The following is a 20,325-nucleotide window of genomic DNA, read 5'->3' as shown; positions in this document are numbered from 1 at the left end:
CTTACTTACAAGCACCACCAATGAACCCAAAACTAGGCAGTTCATTCAGCAAGCACATGCTTAAAATGAAATCAGAAAAAAAACAACATGAAAAACTATATACAAATCCAAAATGGTTAGAACAGACAACAAAAATTGTTAGTTAAAAGAAAAATTTGGAACTTAAAATTTGACACACAACATGTACATGTACTGTGCATGCTTAACAAACTGTCTAGTGAGCATCACACCTGCATTAGGTGAAGTGCACTCAGGCCACCAACCTCCCATATTCTCCCCTTCTCCTGAATCTGTGCTTTCCATTAGGTTACCAGAATCTGGATAGTGCTGTCTTCCATCATATTCATATTCCCCATCCTACAAAGTAAACAAAGGAAAAAGTAAATATAAACAAAAGAAAAAGTAAATTCAGCCAGATACATATAGCATATTAAACTGTGGAGCTTCTAAGCAAAGGATTTCAAGGCAAAAATTCTCAAACCTGTTCCACTCAATGCATAGTTACAGGCTATCTGTTCATGCTGATGTTTGACATGACTCGTCCTTACAGGTTCATAGGACTGAACTAGGCCATCTGCCCTTGTGAGCCATTTTAGGCCTAGGAAAACTTCTCACACTATTTGGTGTTTCAATTTCTCTTACCCCTTTCTGGACTAGAGTTATATTACCCACAGTGGTGCTAACTGGATTACTACCATAGACATTTACAATAGCTCTGAACATATAATATGGGGAAGCCTTGAGGTAACTGTTCTATTTCTCATCCAGAGATCCAATTAAGCTTAAATGTGGACATAGATGTGCTTTGCTTTATGTGGATGGGGAGTCTGTTCCAGAACAGGGGTATCCTCCATGACATATACATATCTCTCTCTCGCTCTCCAAACCATTTTATTGACGTTGCAGAAATTCAGATCCACAGACCAAGTACTTCAAATGCTGTTAAGATTTGCTAAAGCACTGTAGGTTCATCAGGGCAGGGTCAGGAAAAAAGCCTTGTATGCCAGACAAGGTAATCTCTTGGTAATATGTAGGAGAGAGAGAGAGAGTTTAGCAGTAGGATTCCGAGATGGTCCACGTAAAGAAAACTGCTTAAGTCAAGTATTGTTTCTGTAAGGTATCTCTGTGAGCATTCCAGGTTTTGCATTTCTGGACAAATGCATGCAAAAGGGGGTGTGATACTCTAATTGACTTTATAAAGGATTAGTAGAGGGGCACTATGATGCCCCTACACTTAGAAGCAATCCCATTGTTAATAAACTGTGTAACATAGAAGGACTTCACCATAGTGGACATGCACTGGTTGAAAGTCAGGTTGCTGCCCACATATGTTCCTAAATCCTGAAGAAGTGGGTCAACTCTTAGGGGTGTATTCTCAATACGGTAGTTCCCCTGGGGAGCCATGTTGCCAAAGGATATGGTAATACAGTTTTGGCATTTAGCTTCAGTCTGTGAATTTGGCACCAGTTATTTATTTGAGGCAAGCCTTCCTGCAGGACAGCTAAGTTACTTATGGATTCAATTACTGCACCTACCTTTCACTCATCAGCAAAACTGGTCAGCCAGAATCCTTAAGTAGTGGCTTTCAACATCACAGACCTAGATGTTAAACAGGGGCATGGTGACTGGTCTTTTTGTGGAGTTTGCTTCACCTACATACATACTTATCTCTTAGATCAAAAAATCTGGACAAAGCCTAAAATGATGGGGGGGGATATTTAAATATTGCACTTACAAACTTAGAAAGTTGATAGAATAATAGGTTTTCATTAGCATGAATTTTCTAAAGGACGTGGAGTCAAACTCAAATATTTGTCATTATTTAATGACTTCAATCCTCAGCAATTTGCCAGAAAGGTACAGATTTTAGGAGGAATACACCAAAAATATGAGGCAAAAATCTGGACATTCTGTGAAAATCTGTACAGTTGAGAGATATGTTCTCCTAATGTTGATCTTGTGTGCTATCTTTGAGCCAGTTGGCAATCCAGTGGGTGAGATTATTTCCTGTTTGGTTTAACTTTTCTACTTTGCCAGAGAGGAGGACTGTGTTAAAGGCTTTGGCCAGGCCAAGGTAGGTGGTGTGCACTGTTTTACCTTCATCCACTGCCTTGGTGATTCTTTCAAAGAGATTCCCCAGGATGAGTAAGCATGACTTGACTTTCACAAATCCAAACTGAGGTGGAGCCAGTGTTTGGACATTCCCTACGTCCTAATTGATTAACTTTATGACAATCCTTTCCATGGCTTTGCACATGAGGCTGGTCAGACTTATGGGTTTGCAGTTACCCAGACTGGTGGAGGATACTCCCTTGTGCAGTGGCATCATTGTTGATGGTCTCCATTCACTTGTTACAAAGTCTAAGGCTGATGCTGAACAGTGTTATTAGGTACTTAGCTAAACCATGCCTCATGTTATTCAGGATTCATCGTGGGATATTGTCAGGGCACACAGATTACCTTTTGCAAGTGCTTTTGGGACTTGGTGTAATGTAACAGTTGGGGGGTAAAAGTTTTGGATATTTCTTGTGGAATCAATGGGGGGTAGGTAAAGTTTGAGCTGAATTTGTCTGCCAATAGGTTAACAATATCTTCAATTTCAGTGAAGGCAATATTGTTCACAATCAACTCAGCTTACTGTTGCATTTTGCTTCTGAGATTTCTCACTTATAGCACAGTTCTAATGTTTGCCTTCTGATGTAGTACATTTTCCTTTATCTTAATTAGCAGACTATGTATAATAATCTGGGGCTCTCCTAACATTATGAAGTGAAGCTCAAAAAATAAAGTTGTTTTAACACAAAAGTTGTACAGCTGTACTCCTGGATTCTTCCATCAAGTTTCACTCTTGTATGAATCACCTGGGTGGATAAAAACAGGTGACTGCACATACAGCAAGACAATGCCGAAAGAAAAAGAATGGACCACTTAACATTGGAGGGATGCTAAACAACAGGGAAGAGGATCAGTGTAGAGGTGAAAATGATGAAGTAATGGGAGCCACAAAAATACAGTTGTGTACACTTACCATAAATGTAGATGTTAGAGTGTAGTCACTGTTGCAGTCATCACATTTGGGTTATCCCTGCCAGGGTAGCCCTCAGTCGGCCCGAATACCAGAGACTTAGTATTTCAGCGTCAGTTGCCGTCGCTCCAGGACTGACGTCAGGTCATCAGTGGTATAAAATAAGGCAGCAAACGCCATTACATCAGTTTTTCTTGCCCTGTCAGGAGCCCCTAAGAGGGAGCTACGTTATGGTCGAAGAACACCACCAGTGGAAAATAAATACCAAAAATTCCTTGTAAGGAAAGAGAGAGAGAAATTGAGAGAGACAAGGGGGATGGAGGGAGAGGAAACCAGGACTGCAACAGTGAATGCACTCGAACATCTACATTTATGGTAAGTGTACACAACTGTACTATGTTCTTCATCTTTCACTGTTACAGTCATCAGATTTGGGTTGATTCCCAAAGCTGGAGAAAAGGGTGGAGGCAGTCAAGAAGAGTGGGGGCTGGCTAGGATGCCCTGCAAGACTGTGGTGGCAAAGCCTGCCCTGGATTTGGAGAAGATAGGCAGGTTGTAATGCTTGGTGAAGGTATGAACAGATGTCCATGCTGCAGCCTCCAGGATGTCCCTGGTAGGGACCCCTCTGAGAAAAGCTGCAGAGGTGGAGGTTGCTCTGGTAAAATGTGTCCTGACCCCCTTGGGGGGAGGTTTTCTGTGTTGCTTGTAGCAGAAATAGATGCAGTCTGCTATCCATTTGGAAATGGTTTATTTGGATATGGCCTTGTCCTCTCTGCTCCTGCAGCAAAGCTGACTAACAATTGATAAGTCTTTCTAAATGATTTAGTCCTGTCTAGGTAGAATCTGAGCTGTATGTGCACATCTAGAGAGTGCAGAATCCTTTCCCCCTTGTTTTGTGGGTTATGGAAAAAGGTGGGCAAATGAATGGATTGGTTGAGAGCCACACTGGACATGACTTTTGGCATGAAGGATGGGTTAGTCCTGAGGAAAACCCTGTCAACATGGAAAATGATGAAGGGCTCTACAGCCATTAGCGCTTGTAGCTCGGATACTCTTCTAACTGAAGTGATGGCCAGAAGCAAAGCTGTCTTCCAAGAGAGAAACTTTAACTCTGCTGAAGCTGCTGGTTCAAAGGGGGGGCAGGGTGAGCTTTTCCAACACAATGTTTAGGGGTCCCAAGCTGGGGTAGGTACTTTTCTGGGTTGCCTCAAGTTGTCAGCCCCTCTTAGGAACTGTTTGATGAGAGAGTGGGAGAAAAGAGGTAGCTCTGTGCTGAAATGAGCAGAGATGACAAAGGCATGAATTTTAATAGAAGAGAAGGATAGACCCCTGTGTAGTAGGGTCAGCAAGGTAATCCAGGATGAGAGGTAGGGATGGCTGTGCGGTTCTGGCTCACTTAGCTTGGATCCAGGTGCAAAACCTTTCCTCTTGTCAGCATAAGACTTTATACTGCTAGGGTATCTGGCCTCACGTATAACATCTAGAACTTGTTTGCTGAGATTGGCAGCTTGTGGAGAGGTTAGGGAATAACCCAGGGTGCCAGATTGAGGGTCTGCAATTGGGGATGCATGAATTCTCCATTCCTCTGGGTCAGGAGTGTTGGGATCTGAGGGAGATGCCATTGTGGCAGGGGTGACAGGGTGCACAGCAGTGGGTACACCAGTGCTGGCGTGGCCAGTCTGGGGCAATCGGGATTGTCCTCGGTTTTTCCTCCCTTATTTTGAGCAGTACCCTTGTAATGAACAATAGAGGGGGAAATGCACTGACCGAGAGGTTGACCCACTGGAAGGATAGAGCATCCACTTTCTAGGCCTTGCTGTGAGGTTCCCTGGTGCAGAATTTGCTGTGCTAATGGTTGGAGTGGGAAGCAAAGAGGTTGACCTTCGGGGTGCCCCATTTCTGGGTTACAAGGGTGAAGCTTCTTTGGTCTAACTGCCACTCGTGTGGGTCCAGAAGATTTCTGCTTAAGTTGTCTGCCAGAGAGTTTAGACAGTCTGGCAGGAATTGTGCTAACAGGTGTAGATGCATGGCTGAGGCCGTGTGCCAAAGGGTCATGGCGAGCCTGCACAGAGGGTACAAGTGAGTACCTCCCTGCTTGTTGATATACCACATCACAGTGGTGTTGTCTATTTTGATCAGTAGAGCCCCCCTGGGGAGAGTAAGGGTCTGAAAGCTGTCAGAGCGTGCTGGACAGCTAACATCTCTTTTTGGTTGATGTGCAGATGTATTTGATGTAGGCTCCATTGGCCCTGTATGCACCTGCCGTCCAGGTGTGCACCCCAGGCATAGTCTGATGTGTCTGTGGTGAGGGTCTGGGCGGGCGTGGGGTTGTGAGAAGGGTAGTCCCCTGCTGTGGTAGCATGCTGTTGCCCACGAAAGAAAATCTTTCCTTAAACAAGGTATCATTGGTATAAGAGTTCCCAGGTCTTGGGAGTGTTGACACCAAAGGCTTTTTAAGTACCACTGTAGTTTCCTCATATACAGTCTGGCATATGGAATGAATAGAATGCAAGAAGCCATGAACCTCAGAGCTTGCCAGATTTTCCTTGTGGATAACTGCGGTCTGGTGGCTAGTTAAGAGAAGTAGGCTGTCAGGTAGGTTTGTTTTTCTGGTGTAAGGAGTGCCGTCTAGGATGCTGTGCCCAGGCTTGCTCCCAGGAATACATTTTTTTGGGTGGGTATTAGCTTGGATTTCTTTACGTTAATAGTATACCCCAGGGATGTCAGTAGATCCTTTTCAAAGGTCAGGTGCTGTAGCAGCTTTTCCTGTCTGCCTGAATCAGGCAATCGTCTAAGTATGGGTAAATTTGAATATTTCTTTGTCTGCAAAAAGCAATGGCGGGAGCCAGACAGTTTGTGAAAACTCTGGGAGCAGTAGATCCAGGGAAGCAGAGAACTGAAAGTGCAGTGATTCTGCCCTGAAACGTAGGTATCTCCTGCATGATTCCCTGATTGGGATGTGTAGGCAGGCCTCTTTTAGGTTTAGGCTGGGTAACCAAGCATCCTTGGAGAGCATAGGTAGAAGCTGTTGAAGAGTGAGCATTTTGAATTTTGGTATCACCAGAAAGGTGTTTAGAATGGATAGATCAGAATTCAAGGACTGAGAGTGAAAATATCTAGCTACAGTAAGGGCCCAATGACGTATAGATCTGGCATTGAACAAAGTACAAAAGCGACAGCAGGGGACGTCGTGGTCTGGGTCTAAGCAAGTGATGCAGAAAGAATGAAAGTCTCGGTGTGGTATTTGCTTTCCACAGGCGACACAATTGTTAACTTTTTCTGACATCGTTTAGAGCAAGAAAAAAGGATCCCCAACAGGGTACTTAGCTTTGGAAGACTTCAACTTCAATTCGGAAACGAAAACTCGGGTAGCGGCCAACCGGCACTCGTGTAAACTGCTGCTGCTTCGGGCTCCTCGGCAAGAAAGACTGACGTAAAGGCGTCGCCTGCATTATTTTATACCACTGATGACCTGACATCAGTCCTGGAGCGACGGCACCTGATGCAGAAATACTAAGCCTCTGGTATTCGGGCCGACTGAGGGCTACCCTAGCAGGGATAACCCAAATGTAATTACTGCAACAGTGAAAACACGAAGAACATCCAGTAAGTCTTAGCAGCAAACTGGAAAAGAGTACTGGATGGAAGACTAAAATAAAAGATGAGAACGCTGTCATGGGAGCAGCAGACATCAAGTAAAGAGAATTTAAAAAGGGTGAGGATGAGAAAGGCAAGGAAGTATCCACTGGTGAGTGGAAACAGGATGTTACATGCAGAAGAGAAGAACGTGTGAAGGAGTGTATAAACTTTGAGAGACTAAACAGTGGTGAATAACGTACATTGGTGACGGGGGAAAATAAGAGGGAGGTAAGGAAAAGTAAAAGGAAGCACAGGGAACAGAAGAGACTAAAGGGTGATAGGGGAAAGTACAGTTTTGTACCTACCATAAATGTAGATGTTTGAGTGTTCACCCTGCTGCAGTCATCACACTAGGGTTATCCTGTCGTCAGGCGGTCCCGCAGTCGGCCTGAGCTCCAAAGTCTTGGTCCGGAGTCGGTTGCTGTCGCTTCTTCCCTGACGTCAGTGCGCCAGGGGTATACAAGAGGCATCCAACACCATTTTCTTCAGTTTTTCTTGCCCCAGATGTCAGGTGCCCCCCCAAAAGGAGGTCACTACATAGTACCAATAATAAAAGTTTAGCACAAACAAAACATACCTCCAGCTATAAGCAAATACACCACAAAGGTTGTATCAGATTTTAAGGTACAGAAAGGTTTCAGTTAGGTCAGAGGGGATGGAGGGAGGGTAACCTGGACTGCAGCAGGGTGAACACTCGAACATCTACATTTATGGTAGGTACAAAACTGTACTATGTTCATCGTGTTACCCTGCTGCAGTCATCACACTTGGGTTGAATCCCAAAGCTAAGGATGGGAGGTGGAATCAAACAGGATTAGAAGAGGCTAGAAAGCCCTGAAAAACTGCAGTGGCAAAGCCAGCTCTAGTCTTAGAGTAAAGTGGTAAGTGATAGTGTTTGGTGAAGGTGTGTACTGAACTCCAAGTTGCAGCTCCCAGAATATCCTTGGTTGACACCCCCCTGAGGAAGGCTGTAGATGTAGCTGCTGCCCTGGTGGAGTGGGGCCTTATGCTAGCAGGAACTGGTTTTCCATGATGGGTGTAGCAAAAACGTATGCAATGTCCTATCCATTTTGAAATGGTCTGTTTTGAGATAGCCTTTCCTTGTGATGCTGTAGCATAGGATACAAAAAGTTTGTCAGATTTTCTGAAAACCTGTGTTTTATCCAAGTAGTAACGTAGTTGCCTGTGAATGTCCAAGGAGTGCAGGAGTCTTTCTCCTTTGTTCTGTGGATTTGGGAAAAAGGTGGGTAAATGGATGGTTTGATTTAGAGCCACACTGGATACCACCTTTGGCATAAAAGAGGAGTTAGTTAGTAGAGAAACTCTGTCTTGATGAAAAATGAGGAAAGGCTCTACTGCCATTAGTGCCTGTAGCTCTGAGACTGTTTTCCATGATATAAACTTTAAATCAGCTGAGAAAGCTGGCTCAAAAGGTGGCAGCGTAAGTTTTTCCAGAACAAAGTTGAGGTCCCAAGTTGGCGTTGGTGCTCTCCTGGGAGACCTTATGTTTTTGGCCCCTCTGAGGTACTGCCTTAGAAGTGGATGTGAAAATAAGGGAGGATCCGTGTTGTAGAGAGCTGAAATAGCCGAGGCGTGGATTTTAATAGATGAAAAGGCAAGTCCTTTGTGTAACATCTCAGTTAAACATTGTAGAATCTGAGGTATGTCCGGCTCAAGGGGATTTTGGCCTTTAGCTTGGTTCCAGGCGCAAAATCTTTTCCATTTGTCTGAGTAGGCTTTCCTGGTGCTGGGCCTCCTGGCCTCCAGAATGACATCCATAACAGCTTGTGAAAGAGGAGCTGGCTGGTTGCTTAGGTGATTTGCCATGCAGCCAAATTTAAGGTTTTGAGCTGGCTGTGTAGAATCTGACTGTCTTACTGTGTGAGCAGATGAGGAATTTGTGGTAAAATCCATGGTGGGCCGTGGGCCATGTTCCTTAGTAGTGGGTACTAGTGCTGGCGTGGCCAGTCTGGAGCAATGAGTATCATTTGGGGTCTCTCCATTCTGACTTTCAGCAGCACCTTTGTTAGAAGGGGCAATGGAGGGAAGGCATATACTGTCAACATTTTCCAACTGAATGAGAGTGCGTCCACTTTCCAAGCTTGATGGTGGAATGTCCTTGTGCAAAATTTTGATAGCTGATAGACCTGTTTGCCAACCCCCAAAACTATGTCTGGGCGCCCCCATTTTTGAGTTATCATTGCAAATACTTGTGGATCCAGTTTCCACTTGTGGGGATCCATGATGTTCCTGCTTAGGTTGTCTGCCAATCTGTTCTTTTTTCCTGGCAGGAATTGTGCTTGTAATTGAACTTGGTAAGCCAGTGCTGTGTTCCACAAGGTCATTGCTTGCTTGCATAGAGGGTAGGAGTGTGTACCCCCTTGCTTGTTTATGTACCACATTACAGTGGTGTTGTCTGTCCTTATTATAAGCTGTCCTGGATGTAAGAGGTCCTTGAAGGCTGTCAGGGCATTCTGTACAGCTAACATTTCTTTTTGATTGATGTGCAGATTTCTTTGATCTGTAGTCCATATGCCTTGACCGCACAGTCCTGCCATGTGTGCCCCCCAGGCATAGTCCAATGCATCTGTTGTCATAGTTTGCCTGGCTGGGGGTAAGGTGAAAGGCTGACCCTTATTGAGGTGACATGCCTGTGACAACCATAGAAACTCCTGTTGAAGGCAGGGAATGAGAGGTATCATTGTTTCCAAGCTGTGGCTGTGTTGAGTCCATACGCTTTTCAGGTACCATTGTAATTTCCTCATATGCAGTTTTGCAAATGGTATTAGTAGTATGCAAGATGCCATGAAGCCCAAGGCCTGCAGAATTTTTCTTGCAGGGAGTTGGGTCTTTGTTGCCATTATTTTGAAGTATTGAGTTAATTGTAGTTGCTTGTCTGGTGTCAGATAAGCCATCTGGGCCGTTGTATTCAAGCTGGCTCCCAGGAATGTCATGTTTTGTGAGGGTACTAGTTTTGATTTCTTTTCGTTTACTGTATACCCTAGGCAACTTAGAAGGTGTTTGACAAATGCCAGATGTTGTAAGAGAATGTCCTTGCTTTCTGCTTGGATGAAGCAGTCGTCCAGGTATGGGTATATTTGAATTCCTCTTTGTCTGCAGTATGCAATTACTGGTGCCAGGCATTTTGTGAAGACCCTGGGCGCAGTAGATAAGCCAAAGGGCAGTGCAGAAAATTGGTAATGGGTTGAACCTGCAATGAAACGGAGGTATCTTCTGCAATTTTGTCTGATAGGGACATGCAGGTATGCCTCCTTGAGGTTCAACGTTACTAGCCAAGCCTTCTTGCTCAACATGGGAAGAAGCTGCTGTAGTGTTAGCATCTTGAATTTGGGTACTTGCAAGTAGGTGTTTAGAATTGAAAGGTCCAGAATGGGTCTCCATGCGTTGTCCTTTCTGGGGACTAGAAAGAGCCCTGAGTAAAATGCTTGGCCTTGCTCCCGTGTAGGTACCAGTTGAATGGCTCTCATGTCCATGAGAGCTGTAATTTGTTTTTGTGCCTCTGCCCATTGATTTTGTGGCAGGTTTGGCATTCCTTTTATCCTTGGCAAGGTGTGGAAATGGAATCTGTATCCCTGTGAGATAATGTCTAGGACCCATTTGTCCTTTGTGATAATGTGCCAGTTGTCTGCAAAAAGTGCTAATTTTCCTCCCAAGGGAGCTGCCAAGAGAGCTTTGCTTGGCAGTTTGAGGTTTAAGTCATTGTGTTTGTCTTCTAGTAGTTTGGGGCCTGTCTTCTCCTCCCTTCTGTGTTGTAGTGCCCCATTGGCGAGGTTTGTAATGGATTTGTGCTTGACCTCTGCCTTTTGGGCGTTTGTATTTACCCCTCTGTGGTCTGTCAGAAGCTGGAAAGGACCAATTTTTTGTTGGCCAATTTCTGCTGAAGCGTGGGGGTTGTACCTGTAAGAAATCTTTGACCGTCTGCATAGACTTTGCCTTATCCTCCATTTTCTTTAAAACCTCTTCTGCTTTAACCCCAAATAAGACATCCTGCTGTAGAGGGTGTATCTAGTAACTTTGCTTTACCATGATCAGGCAGATTTGTTCCTTTAACCAAGCATGCCTACGTATAACAGACCCAGTAACAGCTGCTCTACAGGAAGCTTCCAAGAATCAAATCCACATTGTAAAGTATGTTTGCCCACCTGTTCTGCTGCATGCAACAGATCCTGCATTTCCTTGACTTCAGATGGTTGAGGGTGTGTGCTCATCTTTTGTTTTAATTGAGACATTAGGAATTGCTGATATTTCAGCATGTGAAATTGACAATTTAGTGCTCTCATAGCTACAGTAGCTTAGGTGTAAACCTTCTTCCCCCACCTATCTAGTGCTCTGGAGTCCCTTTCAGAGGGTACAGGATTTTTACCCATAGAAGCCTTAGCCCCTTTGGGACCCAGGGAGATTGTCTCTGGATCAGCAACAGGGCATTTGTAAAGGAATTTGTGTGAGTCAGGCACTCTATAATATCTGTCTGGTTTGGCTGGAGCTGGAGGCAGAGAATCTGGATTTAGACTAGATTCTAAGTAAACATCATCCACAATGTCTAAAACTGGAGGGATAGCAAGTGGTCTGTGCTGGGAAAGTAAAATAAACTCTCGGAGCCTTTTCTTTGAGTCAGAGTAGTCCTGACCTTCCCAGTGGAAATGTTCCCTCATGGTATGTAAGGTTTCCCCAAAGGAATAGTCTTCAGGGGGAGAAGCTGAGGGAATGGAATCTTCAGCATCAGAATCTTCATAAGGGGGAAAGGAGTAATCCTGTTCCTCAGAGGAGTCTGAGGAAATAGACACTTGATCAGAGGAGGCATAATCCTCCTCTTGTCTAGGCCTTTTGTCTGGGGGGGGTTGGGAACCCCTGATCAGAGAAATCAAATCTTCAGCCATTTTAAGCATCTGTTTCTTAGGCATGGGGCCTTGAACTGGAGACTGATGTGCAGTCTTTTTTGGTTTTAGAGGAGTCTTAAGCTTAGCATAAAATTTTATGGTGAGAGTAGTCGGTCTGAAGACACCTTCTGTAACTGAAGGTGTTTCCACAGCACCGGCTTCTCCTTCTGCAATGCTGTCGGTAGGGGCTAAAGAAAATAGCTGTGTCGGCCTAGTACTCTCTGCATGAGAATCCGAAGTGGTCTGGGGTACCAATTCTGCGGTCGCCAAGGGCTGCGTAGGTGCCTCACTGAAAACCGGAGAACCAGCGACCAGCCCAGCCGAGGCCTCGGAGTCTGGCTTGGATCTAGGCTGCCTGTCTTTATCTTTGCGTTTTTTATGCACGCCGGTAGTCGGTTGCTCCGATGGCATAGTATAATTAAATTTCCTACCGAAGAAGTGTTGTGCGAAATCAAAGTGTCGCTTTATAGTTTGCTTATTGAACCTAGCACAAAACCGACAACCAGTGACGTCGTGGTCTGGGCCTAGGCAAGGTATACAATAAGAATGAAAGTCCTTATGAGGTATTTGCTTCCCACAAAAAATGCAATTGTTAACTTTTTCTGACATTGGACTGAGGCAAGAAAAGGTTCCCCAATGGGGTACTTAGCTTTGAAGACTTCGGACTGTAATTCGATTCGAAAATCTCAGGTGTCGGCCGACCGGCACTTGCGAACTGCTTCTGCTTCGGGCACCGCGCGGCAAGAAAGACTGAAGAAAATGGCGTTGGATGCCTCTTATATACCCCTGGCGCACTGACGTCAGGGAAGAAGCGACAGCAACCGACGCCGGACCAGACTTTGGAACTCAGGCCAACTGCGGGACCGCCTGACAGGGTAACACGATGAACATCTGCTTAACACAGACATCAAGCTGAATATTATTGGGAAAGGCAGTGTAAGATATGGGGAATAAAGTGATTCAGTCCTATGGCTGGATAAGGTCAGGCAAGCTCTGATTAAAAAAAAAAGTGAAGGAAGAAACAGATTGCATGAATCAGTACTTGCAGGAAATAACACCATGTTAGGAACAAAGAAAGATGAAAAGGTTATGAGTGGCAGAATAGGGGGAATAAGACAACCAGTACAAGAAAGATGATGCACCTTTCTAATTCTCTTGGGTACTTTTATATTCCTCTATGAAAGCCAAGCTGCAAACATGAGAATTTGCTGATTTACTTTATGGTTGGGATAATGCTACAAGACTAGTGATCTTAGGCTGAAGGGTGCTGGAGAGACATCTTGGAGGGTAATGTGCAACTCAAGGATTCTCTGCATCACTACATGTATGGGAAGGGGTTATTCAAGAATTAAATAAAGGAATCTATGACTGAATTTCAAATGACAGCTAGGAAAATGCCAAGGAAGTCCAAGGAATAAGAGAGTTACTGACTCAAGTACTGTTCCTGGAAGGTAGAGTAAATGGATTGCAGATTATAAAAATCTCGGATACAAATGGAAGAAAATGAAATACTGCTCTGCTTGTGCCCAGGTACTTGAAAAAAAGATGCCCAAGAGGATGGACAGCTCTGTACAGCCATAAACTAAATGGAATAACTCAGCAATACTGTTGTTTTTTAGTTTACAAGCAAAAGAGAAGCAAGAAAGGAGAGGAGTACAGCACAAACCTTGGCAGTCGGATTAACAGAAGGGGACAAGGTAATACAAAAACCACTAGGAGATACAGTTTACTAAGGATGGGCTCCTGTTGTTGTAAGTACTGTACATGCTGCCCCAAGTGATTCAGAGTCAACCTGATACACACTTGCTTAATAATCAAAGGAAAACTCTTCTGATAGCCTTAATTTAGGAATCTGAAACTCCTTGATAAAGATCCAGTGACCAACCCATCTATAAGTGGCTGCTGTCACTGGGAAGACTTCCTGAAGGGGACTGGTTTCCCTCACTGAGAATCACTGCAAGTTCCTTACTCATAAATGTGCTAAGCATAAATTACTAATAAATGGGATATGAATTAGGAATTAATAAACAACAAGGGTAGCTAAGGAACTGTGCAGAACACACTGTATTATATCCATCCATCTTTCAGATCTGAATCTAAAACTGGGATTCTATTTTAGTAATGATAATATGAAATCTGTACTCATATGACTCACTTATTAAAATGGACTCAATTTTCCCGAATCCTGCCCTGGTCCATGCATTTAGGTTTTAGCTTGTAAAATGTACAGCCTATCTGTGCAATGCTTGCTTGCCTTGTATACATCCCTTAATGTGTGAAGACGTGCTCAGTTATCACAAACAACTGAACTGCAGTAATTTTACTCCAGGTTATCACATTAGACCGTAAGAAAAGTGGAGATGAGAAAGTTAATTTCATTTGTTGGCAGTGTTTAAGAATGGAAACATTTTAGTTATTTTAAAATGAGTGCTAGTACAATTTCCTACAACACAAAGAAGAAAAACTGCAAGTGATAACTACAAAGATAAGAGATACTCAGCCAGTTTTATAGGTTCAGAGATAAATACTAGGCTAGCTTTGCTTTAGTGCCATTTTAAGCCTAACCAATTTCCTTTTTTGTACTTGAATTAACCTATCCCATTTAGTTAGAGAATGGTCTTACCTAACCCCATGATCTATAATTACATACTATCCCTAATGAGAAGATGTGGGATCATTTAGAAGCTGCCTCTGTCTATTAGTGGTATGGGGGACAATTGTAGGGCATATTTTCTGTTTCCCATCCACAGATCCAAGTTGCACTTGAATATGGACAGGGATCAATTTTGTTTTACAAGGATGGGGAGTCTTTTACAGAGCAGTGGTATACTTTGTGAGATGTATCTTTTGATGTTGCAGAAGAGGTTTAGATCCCTAGACTTACTTTTAATGCCATCTGACTTGCTAATAATAAGCCTTCACAGAGATAGAGGGTGCCTCTAAGAGACGCATGCAAAAACACACTTAAAAAAACAAAAATTACACAGATAAATCACACGAATAATGACAGATTAAACGGATGTTTGCACAGGGCAGGAAGCAGGAGAATAAACACATAGCATACATCAAGACACAGCAGAAAATTTGGAAATATCACTAACTCACCGAGTCAAAACTACAGAGTATGAGGGTCTATATTAGAAAGACGAAACAGACGAACCCTATAAGATCGACACAAACGTCAATCTACAAAAAGTGCAAAGGACGGAAACGCCGAAAGACACAACACCGAATGGATTTCCCTAGCCAGCAGGGTGATTGTGGGGATGAGGAAATGTATCCTTTTCCCCACTGTAGAGCGGTCTCGGAGTTGGTATATATAAGTAGGGGGTGCGTGGGGGTGCAGGGGGGCTTGTCCACCTGCAACAAAAACGTTAATAAAAGTGTTTTACGTTGTGTTTGTTTACTTTGGCTTTACTTTCCTGTATGGTGCTGTTGCTTCCGGGAATCTGTTCGGAGTTGTGCATTTCGGCGTTTCCGTCCTTCGCTCTTTCTGTTGATCGACATTTATGTGTCGATCTTCTAGCTTTTGCCTATTTCAGCTTTCCTGCTTATAATATAGACCCATGTATGAAACATACAAATATGGGAGTGCTATGAAAAGATACATATTCACACTACATTACTAAGCAGAGGGCATTCAATGTGAATTTACTGTTATTGATAAATAAATCAAAACACATAACATAGCACTGTAGCAGTGGAAAGGTGAACAGAAAAGCACTGGGTGAACCAGACTGACCCCTGACAACCTGCTAGACTTTGCTATACCCACTGATATAAGAGACAGCTGGAAGAATGTGGCATGCAAGGGAAACCAAGGTCTTAACTTTAACTGTGTAAGGTCACTATGTTAAGGTACTACTTTTTGAAAACAGAAAATCAACATTGTCAGGCTTAGTATTTGTAGACAAAGTTGACTAAAAAAATAATCAAAAAAATGTAACATCTTAATATACATGATCCAAGAAATCTTTTTTGCAGAGGGCAAGTGTCTCTGCACTCCCACACCCCCTGCTACTTCTATATTCTATCTCAGATCACACAATACTGGGAAAGGGGACATTCTCCAAGCCCACTACTGCAGCAATCTCACACATCTATTAACCACTTGCTTTGCCAAAGTGTTTCAACAAAACAGATGTTAACCTTAATGGCACTTGACAATATTAAGAGAACAGTACAAGTGCAAGGCAAACCCCAGAAAGAAACCCATATGGTAGAACTATAATATCAATAAGCTTTATAAAAAAGGAAAAGAATTTTGATCTCAAGTAAGAGTAATTCCCAGAATGTTAGAGTCCTTGTCACTGAAATAAACAATTCAGGAGCTCAGTAAAGTCCACTAAAGCCAAACTTGAGGGTAAAATAGCTTCCCAAGCCAAAGACCATCCAACCATCTACAACCTTTTTCCCATTTTTGTATATGGGGTCAACAGTGACAATCATCTAGAGCCAAGGTTAACACTGATGGGTGGCTAGCCCTGTAGTGGTAGTTCTTCCAGACTACACACACACGCATGCACACTCACACTGACGGCTAACTTTAGAGTGTCCAATCCTCCTACTGCATATGTCTTTATAATATGGAATGAAACCGGAGCATCACATGAAGACAGGGAGGACATGCAGACTCCACACAGAAAGCACCCCAACTGAGAATCAAACCAGGGAACTTCTTGCTGTGAAGTGACAACACTATCCACTGCACCACTGGCCGCCAAGCAATTTTTAGTTATGATCGTAATCTCAAAAGCACAACAAAGCACTGCACCGAGCTGATTATGAAAGATGCTACCTACAATGAGGCTGAAGATACAGCAAACTTACTAGCTGATAAATTTAGCTCCAACTTTAATGATCTCTCTCCCCTCAGTATGTCCCTCAAGATAAACCTGAAACTGGCTCGACTCCAGCTACCACACAAGACCAAGTTCTAAAAATGCTATCAAATGCAAAGAATACTGCACCCTTAGGTTGTGATAGTTTCTCTGGATGCATTTTAAATAGCATGAAGCAAGCAACAAGCCTAACACTGTTCAGTCTCAACCTCCATACACGTTTTGTACCAAGTAAATGGAAAACAGCTATAGTCATTCCCCATGCATAAGGAAGGATCTTCCACAGTTCCTAGCAATTACTGACCATTAAGTCTGACTAACCTCATATGCAAATCATGGAAAGACTTATCATGGAACCAATCAATCAGGATGTGGATAACCTCCAAATACTAGACCTGCCTGGGTTTGGGTTCATCAAGGGATGGTTATGCTTACTTAACCTGGTGGATTTTTTTGAAAAGGTCACCAAAGCAATGGCTGAAGGCAATACTGTACTAACAGCATACCTTGACTTGGCCAAAGCTTTTGACACATCTCCCAACTTACCAAAAATAAAAAAGGAGCCAGTGTGCTAATGTAATACTAAACCAAAAAACAAGCACAGCTCAATAGAGCACACCAACGACCGGCTGTCAATTCACCACAGTTTAATAAGGCACCAAAAATAACATTCACACTTAACTGTTTGACAGTATTTTCGTCATGAAACAGACAGACTTCTTTAGATGACTAAAAACATTTGAAATCGGACTTAAGTGCTCAACTAAACCACATCCACCAATATTATACGTTCAATTAATTCAAATTGTGAACCCGCTCACCACATTTAAACAACTCCCAACTTAGGCATCGTCAAAAGGCTAAATAAACTGGAATAAACCCATATGTCCTGCACTGGACTGCCAAATGGCTCAAAGATAGGGTGCAGATAGCCAAAACTGAGGAAATTACCACAACAAGGAAAAGAGTCACCAATGGAGTCTCCAGGGCTCTGCGCTGGGACACCTCCAGTTTGGCATTTACTTTTCTGAAGTAAAAGCCAATACTAAACAGATCTGAATGACTAAGATTGAAGATGGCTGTAAGCCTGGAGCAATCACTGAATCCCCAAATAATGGTCATCCTGCAGGAAGGCTTATTTCAAATAAATAACTGGTGCAAGAATCATGGACTGACACTAAATGCCCAAAAAATGCAATACTGTATCCTTTGGGAAGTCATCTACCCCAAGGAGCTATCACATTGACAATACAACACAAGGAGTTGACTCGGCTGCTTGGTATTTGGGAACTTATGTGGAAAGTGACAGGAAATTATTCCTTGGTTTGGCACCCATGTCTCTAATGGACACAGGTAGCCTGTAAATGGTTCATCTCATTCATGCCTTCCCCCTCCACTGACCTCTGCCTCCACCACTTCACACTTCAAAAACTCCCTCAAATCATATCTAATGACTACCTGGCTATGTCCATGTAGTACTTAAATTTAAGTTTTCCTACCCTTCCCCCTTATACCCATGAACAACTACTGAGTTACTCACTGTAATGCTCTACAGCACTAAAACTCTAATAGCTATTTTTCCAGACTGAAAGTACCTCCTAATCCTTGCTGTTTAAACTTCTCTAATTGCTGAAGTGTCTTGACTGTCTTTATATTTCAAAATGAATATCTGTTTTTCTGTTGTATAATGTACCTTTTAAAACTGGAAACAATAGGAGTCAGCAGCACCAATTAGATATTAAGACTGTTTATGATAAGCGCTTTCGGCTCGGACTATTCCAAGCCTTCTTCAGACAAAACAGTTAAACACTGACGGCCAGAATTTAAATAGTAACTTCAATTAAAACCTTAATTAATCATTAAAGTGCTATTACTCTACAAAAATATCTTGAAACACCACAAGTTCAGTTATGTGCAAAACAATTGATAAAACAGTATATTGACATTTATATGTGCGATAAAAATCAACCAAATAGTAGCATGTCAAATATATGCCATATAAAAGTATGTAAAAGATGTATATACACAGTATAAAATGACAGTATATAATGTTAATAAAAATAATAATAATAAGTAAAGTTAAATTGCAAAAAATCTTAGATGTTAATAGATCTTACATGACATTTTAATGTAAGATGCATATAACAAATATAAATATATTTATAGCACTTTAATGATTAATTAAGGTTTTAATTGAAGTTACTATTTAAATTCTGGCTGTCAGTGTTTAACTGTTTTGTCTGAAGAAGGCTTGGAATAGTCCGAGCCGAAAGCGCTTATAATAAACAGTCTTAATATCTAATTGGTGCTGCTGACTCCTATTGTTTCCAGTTTTAAAAGTTTTTTAGTCGTTTTGGAGTTTTTGTTTGTATAATGTACCTTTGTCTGTTTTACAACTCTGTATAAAAATATTAACTGTTGTCAACCAATGTGGAGCTTTTCTCCCCAGGCCTCCGTTGAAAATGGACCTAGTCCAGTCGGAATTTCCTGGTTAACAAATGTAAAATAAATAAATCTCCCAGGTCCCTGCTTATGTTTCACCTTCCAAACCCCTGCTTATACTTATCAAGGGTACCAGAACTACTCAGAGATTTAGGATACATAGCTACTCTTAAAAAAAAAAAAAAAAAAAAAAAACTTGTGGTTGTTAACCTAGTAAACATCCATGAACCTATGAACACTTGACCAACATGTGTCTACCGTTTTAAGAAATTCCTTCCATATTACACAGCTTTAAACAAAGGGATTTTGTCTAGATCTAGGGATGTTGCTATCCCCTTTACTCAGCCCTCATTTGGCTAGTAACTGAATATAATCCCCCCTTGGAATGCATCTGTCCAGACACACAAAACAACTGGAATATCCACAGAGATATCTTACTAAAAAGATACAAGGCCTAAACAACAGGTACTATATGGACCGACTCAAAGCCACTTTACTATACTCAGTATCCTGCAAACTATCAGGAGTTGACCTGTGTCTGGCATGCAAAACATCCTCTGACCCACTACTGATGGGTTTACTGCACCTCAACAAGTTAAATGGCATCAGAAATGGTCAGTGTAGGGATTTAAATCTCTTCTGCAACATCAACAGAATGGTTTGGAGGGGCAGGTATATCTCATAGTGGATACCACTACTGCTGAGCAAACTCCCCATCCACATAAAACAAAGTTTAGCCCTGTCCACAATTCAAGTGCTACTTAGATCTACTGATGGGAAACAGAAGATTTAGCTCAGCACTGACCCCTGTACTACTAATGGACAGAGGCAGGGATCCTAAATGTGTTATTCCAAGCATGGATCCCCTCAAATTACTTATAGTATGAGCTCAGTTACTCTCACTAGGGGTAACATCTAATTATCAACCATGGGATGGGTAAGGCCATTCTATAACTACATGGGATAGGTTATTTCAAGCACAAAAGGGAAACTGGCTAGGCTTAAAATGGTCTGCAAGGACAGCTAGCCTAATATTTACCCATGAACTTAACATATACATATCAGAATGAAATTATAACTGATCAGATTGCAAAGACAGATGCAAGAATGAAGAAGCAAAACCAGAAATCACAATAAAGAAAGAAAAAACTGTAGATGAAACTGTGACAGATACAGAGGGCTCAGTAAAAATAATAATGGAAGACTATGAAACAAAATCAGAAATAAAATCTGACCACCAGATCTCTGTATAAAGGTCAACCCAATTCATATAAAAGGCTGATTTTTCTATGGAGTAGTAAAACAGACAGCAAATGCCCTTTGAATGTTTTGCAAGGAAGAAGAAGGTACAGTTGTGTACACTTACCATAAATGTAGATGTTCGAGTGTATTCACTGTTACAGTCATTACATTTGGGTACTCTGCTGGCAGGTTGCCCTCAGTCGGCCTGACTAACAAAGTCTTGGGTCCTGCATTGGTT

The 20,325-nt window shown here is 42.4% G+C and overlaps 1 protein-coding gene across 2 annotated transcripts in view; it reads right to left on the bottom strand.

Moving 5' to 3' along the window:
- The window catches only part of LOC122811120 (golgin subfamily B member 1-like), a 2,318,314-nt gene that overhangs the window by 1,121,943 nt on the left and 1,176,046 nt on the right, over positions 1 to 20,325 (bottom strand). For both annotated transcript variants that reach the window (XM_044082720.1, XM_044082719.1), the window contains exon 12: positions 231 to 357. In XM_044082720.1, coding sequence (XP_043938655.1) covers positions 231 to 357 — 127 coding nt within the window. The remainder of the gene's footprint in view (positions 1 to 230; positions 358 to 20,325) is intronic.

Source organism: Protopterus annectens, chromosome 9.part0 (assembly GCF_019279795.1).
Source record: "Protopterus annectens isolate FY-2018-M chromosome 9.part0, PAN1.0, whole genome shotgun sequence".
NCBI lineage: Eukaryota > Metazoa > Chordata > Ceratodontiformes > Protopteridae > Protopterus > Protopterus annectens.
This window is presented reverse-complemented; position numbering and strand designations above follow the sequence as displayed.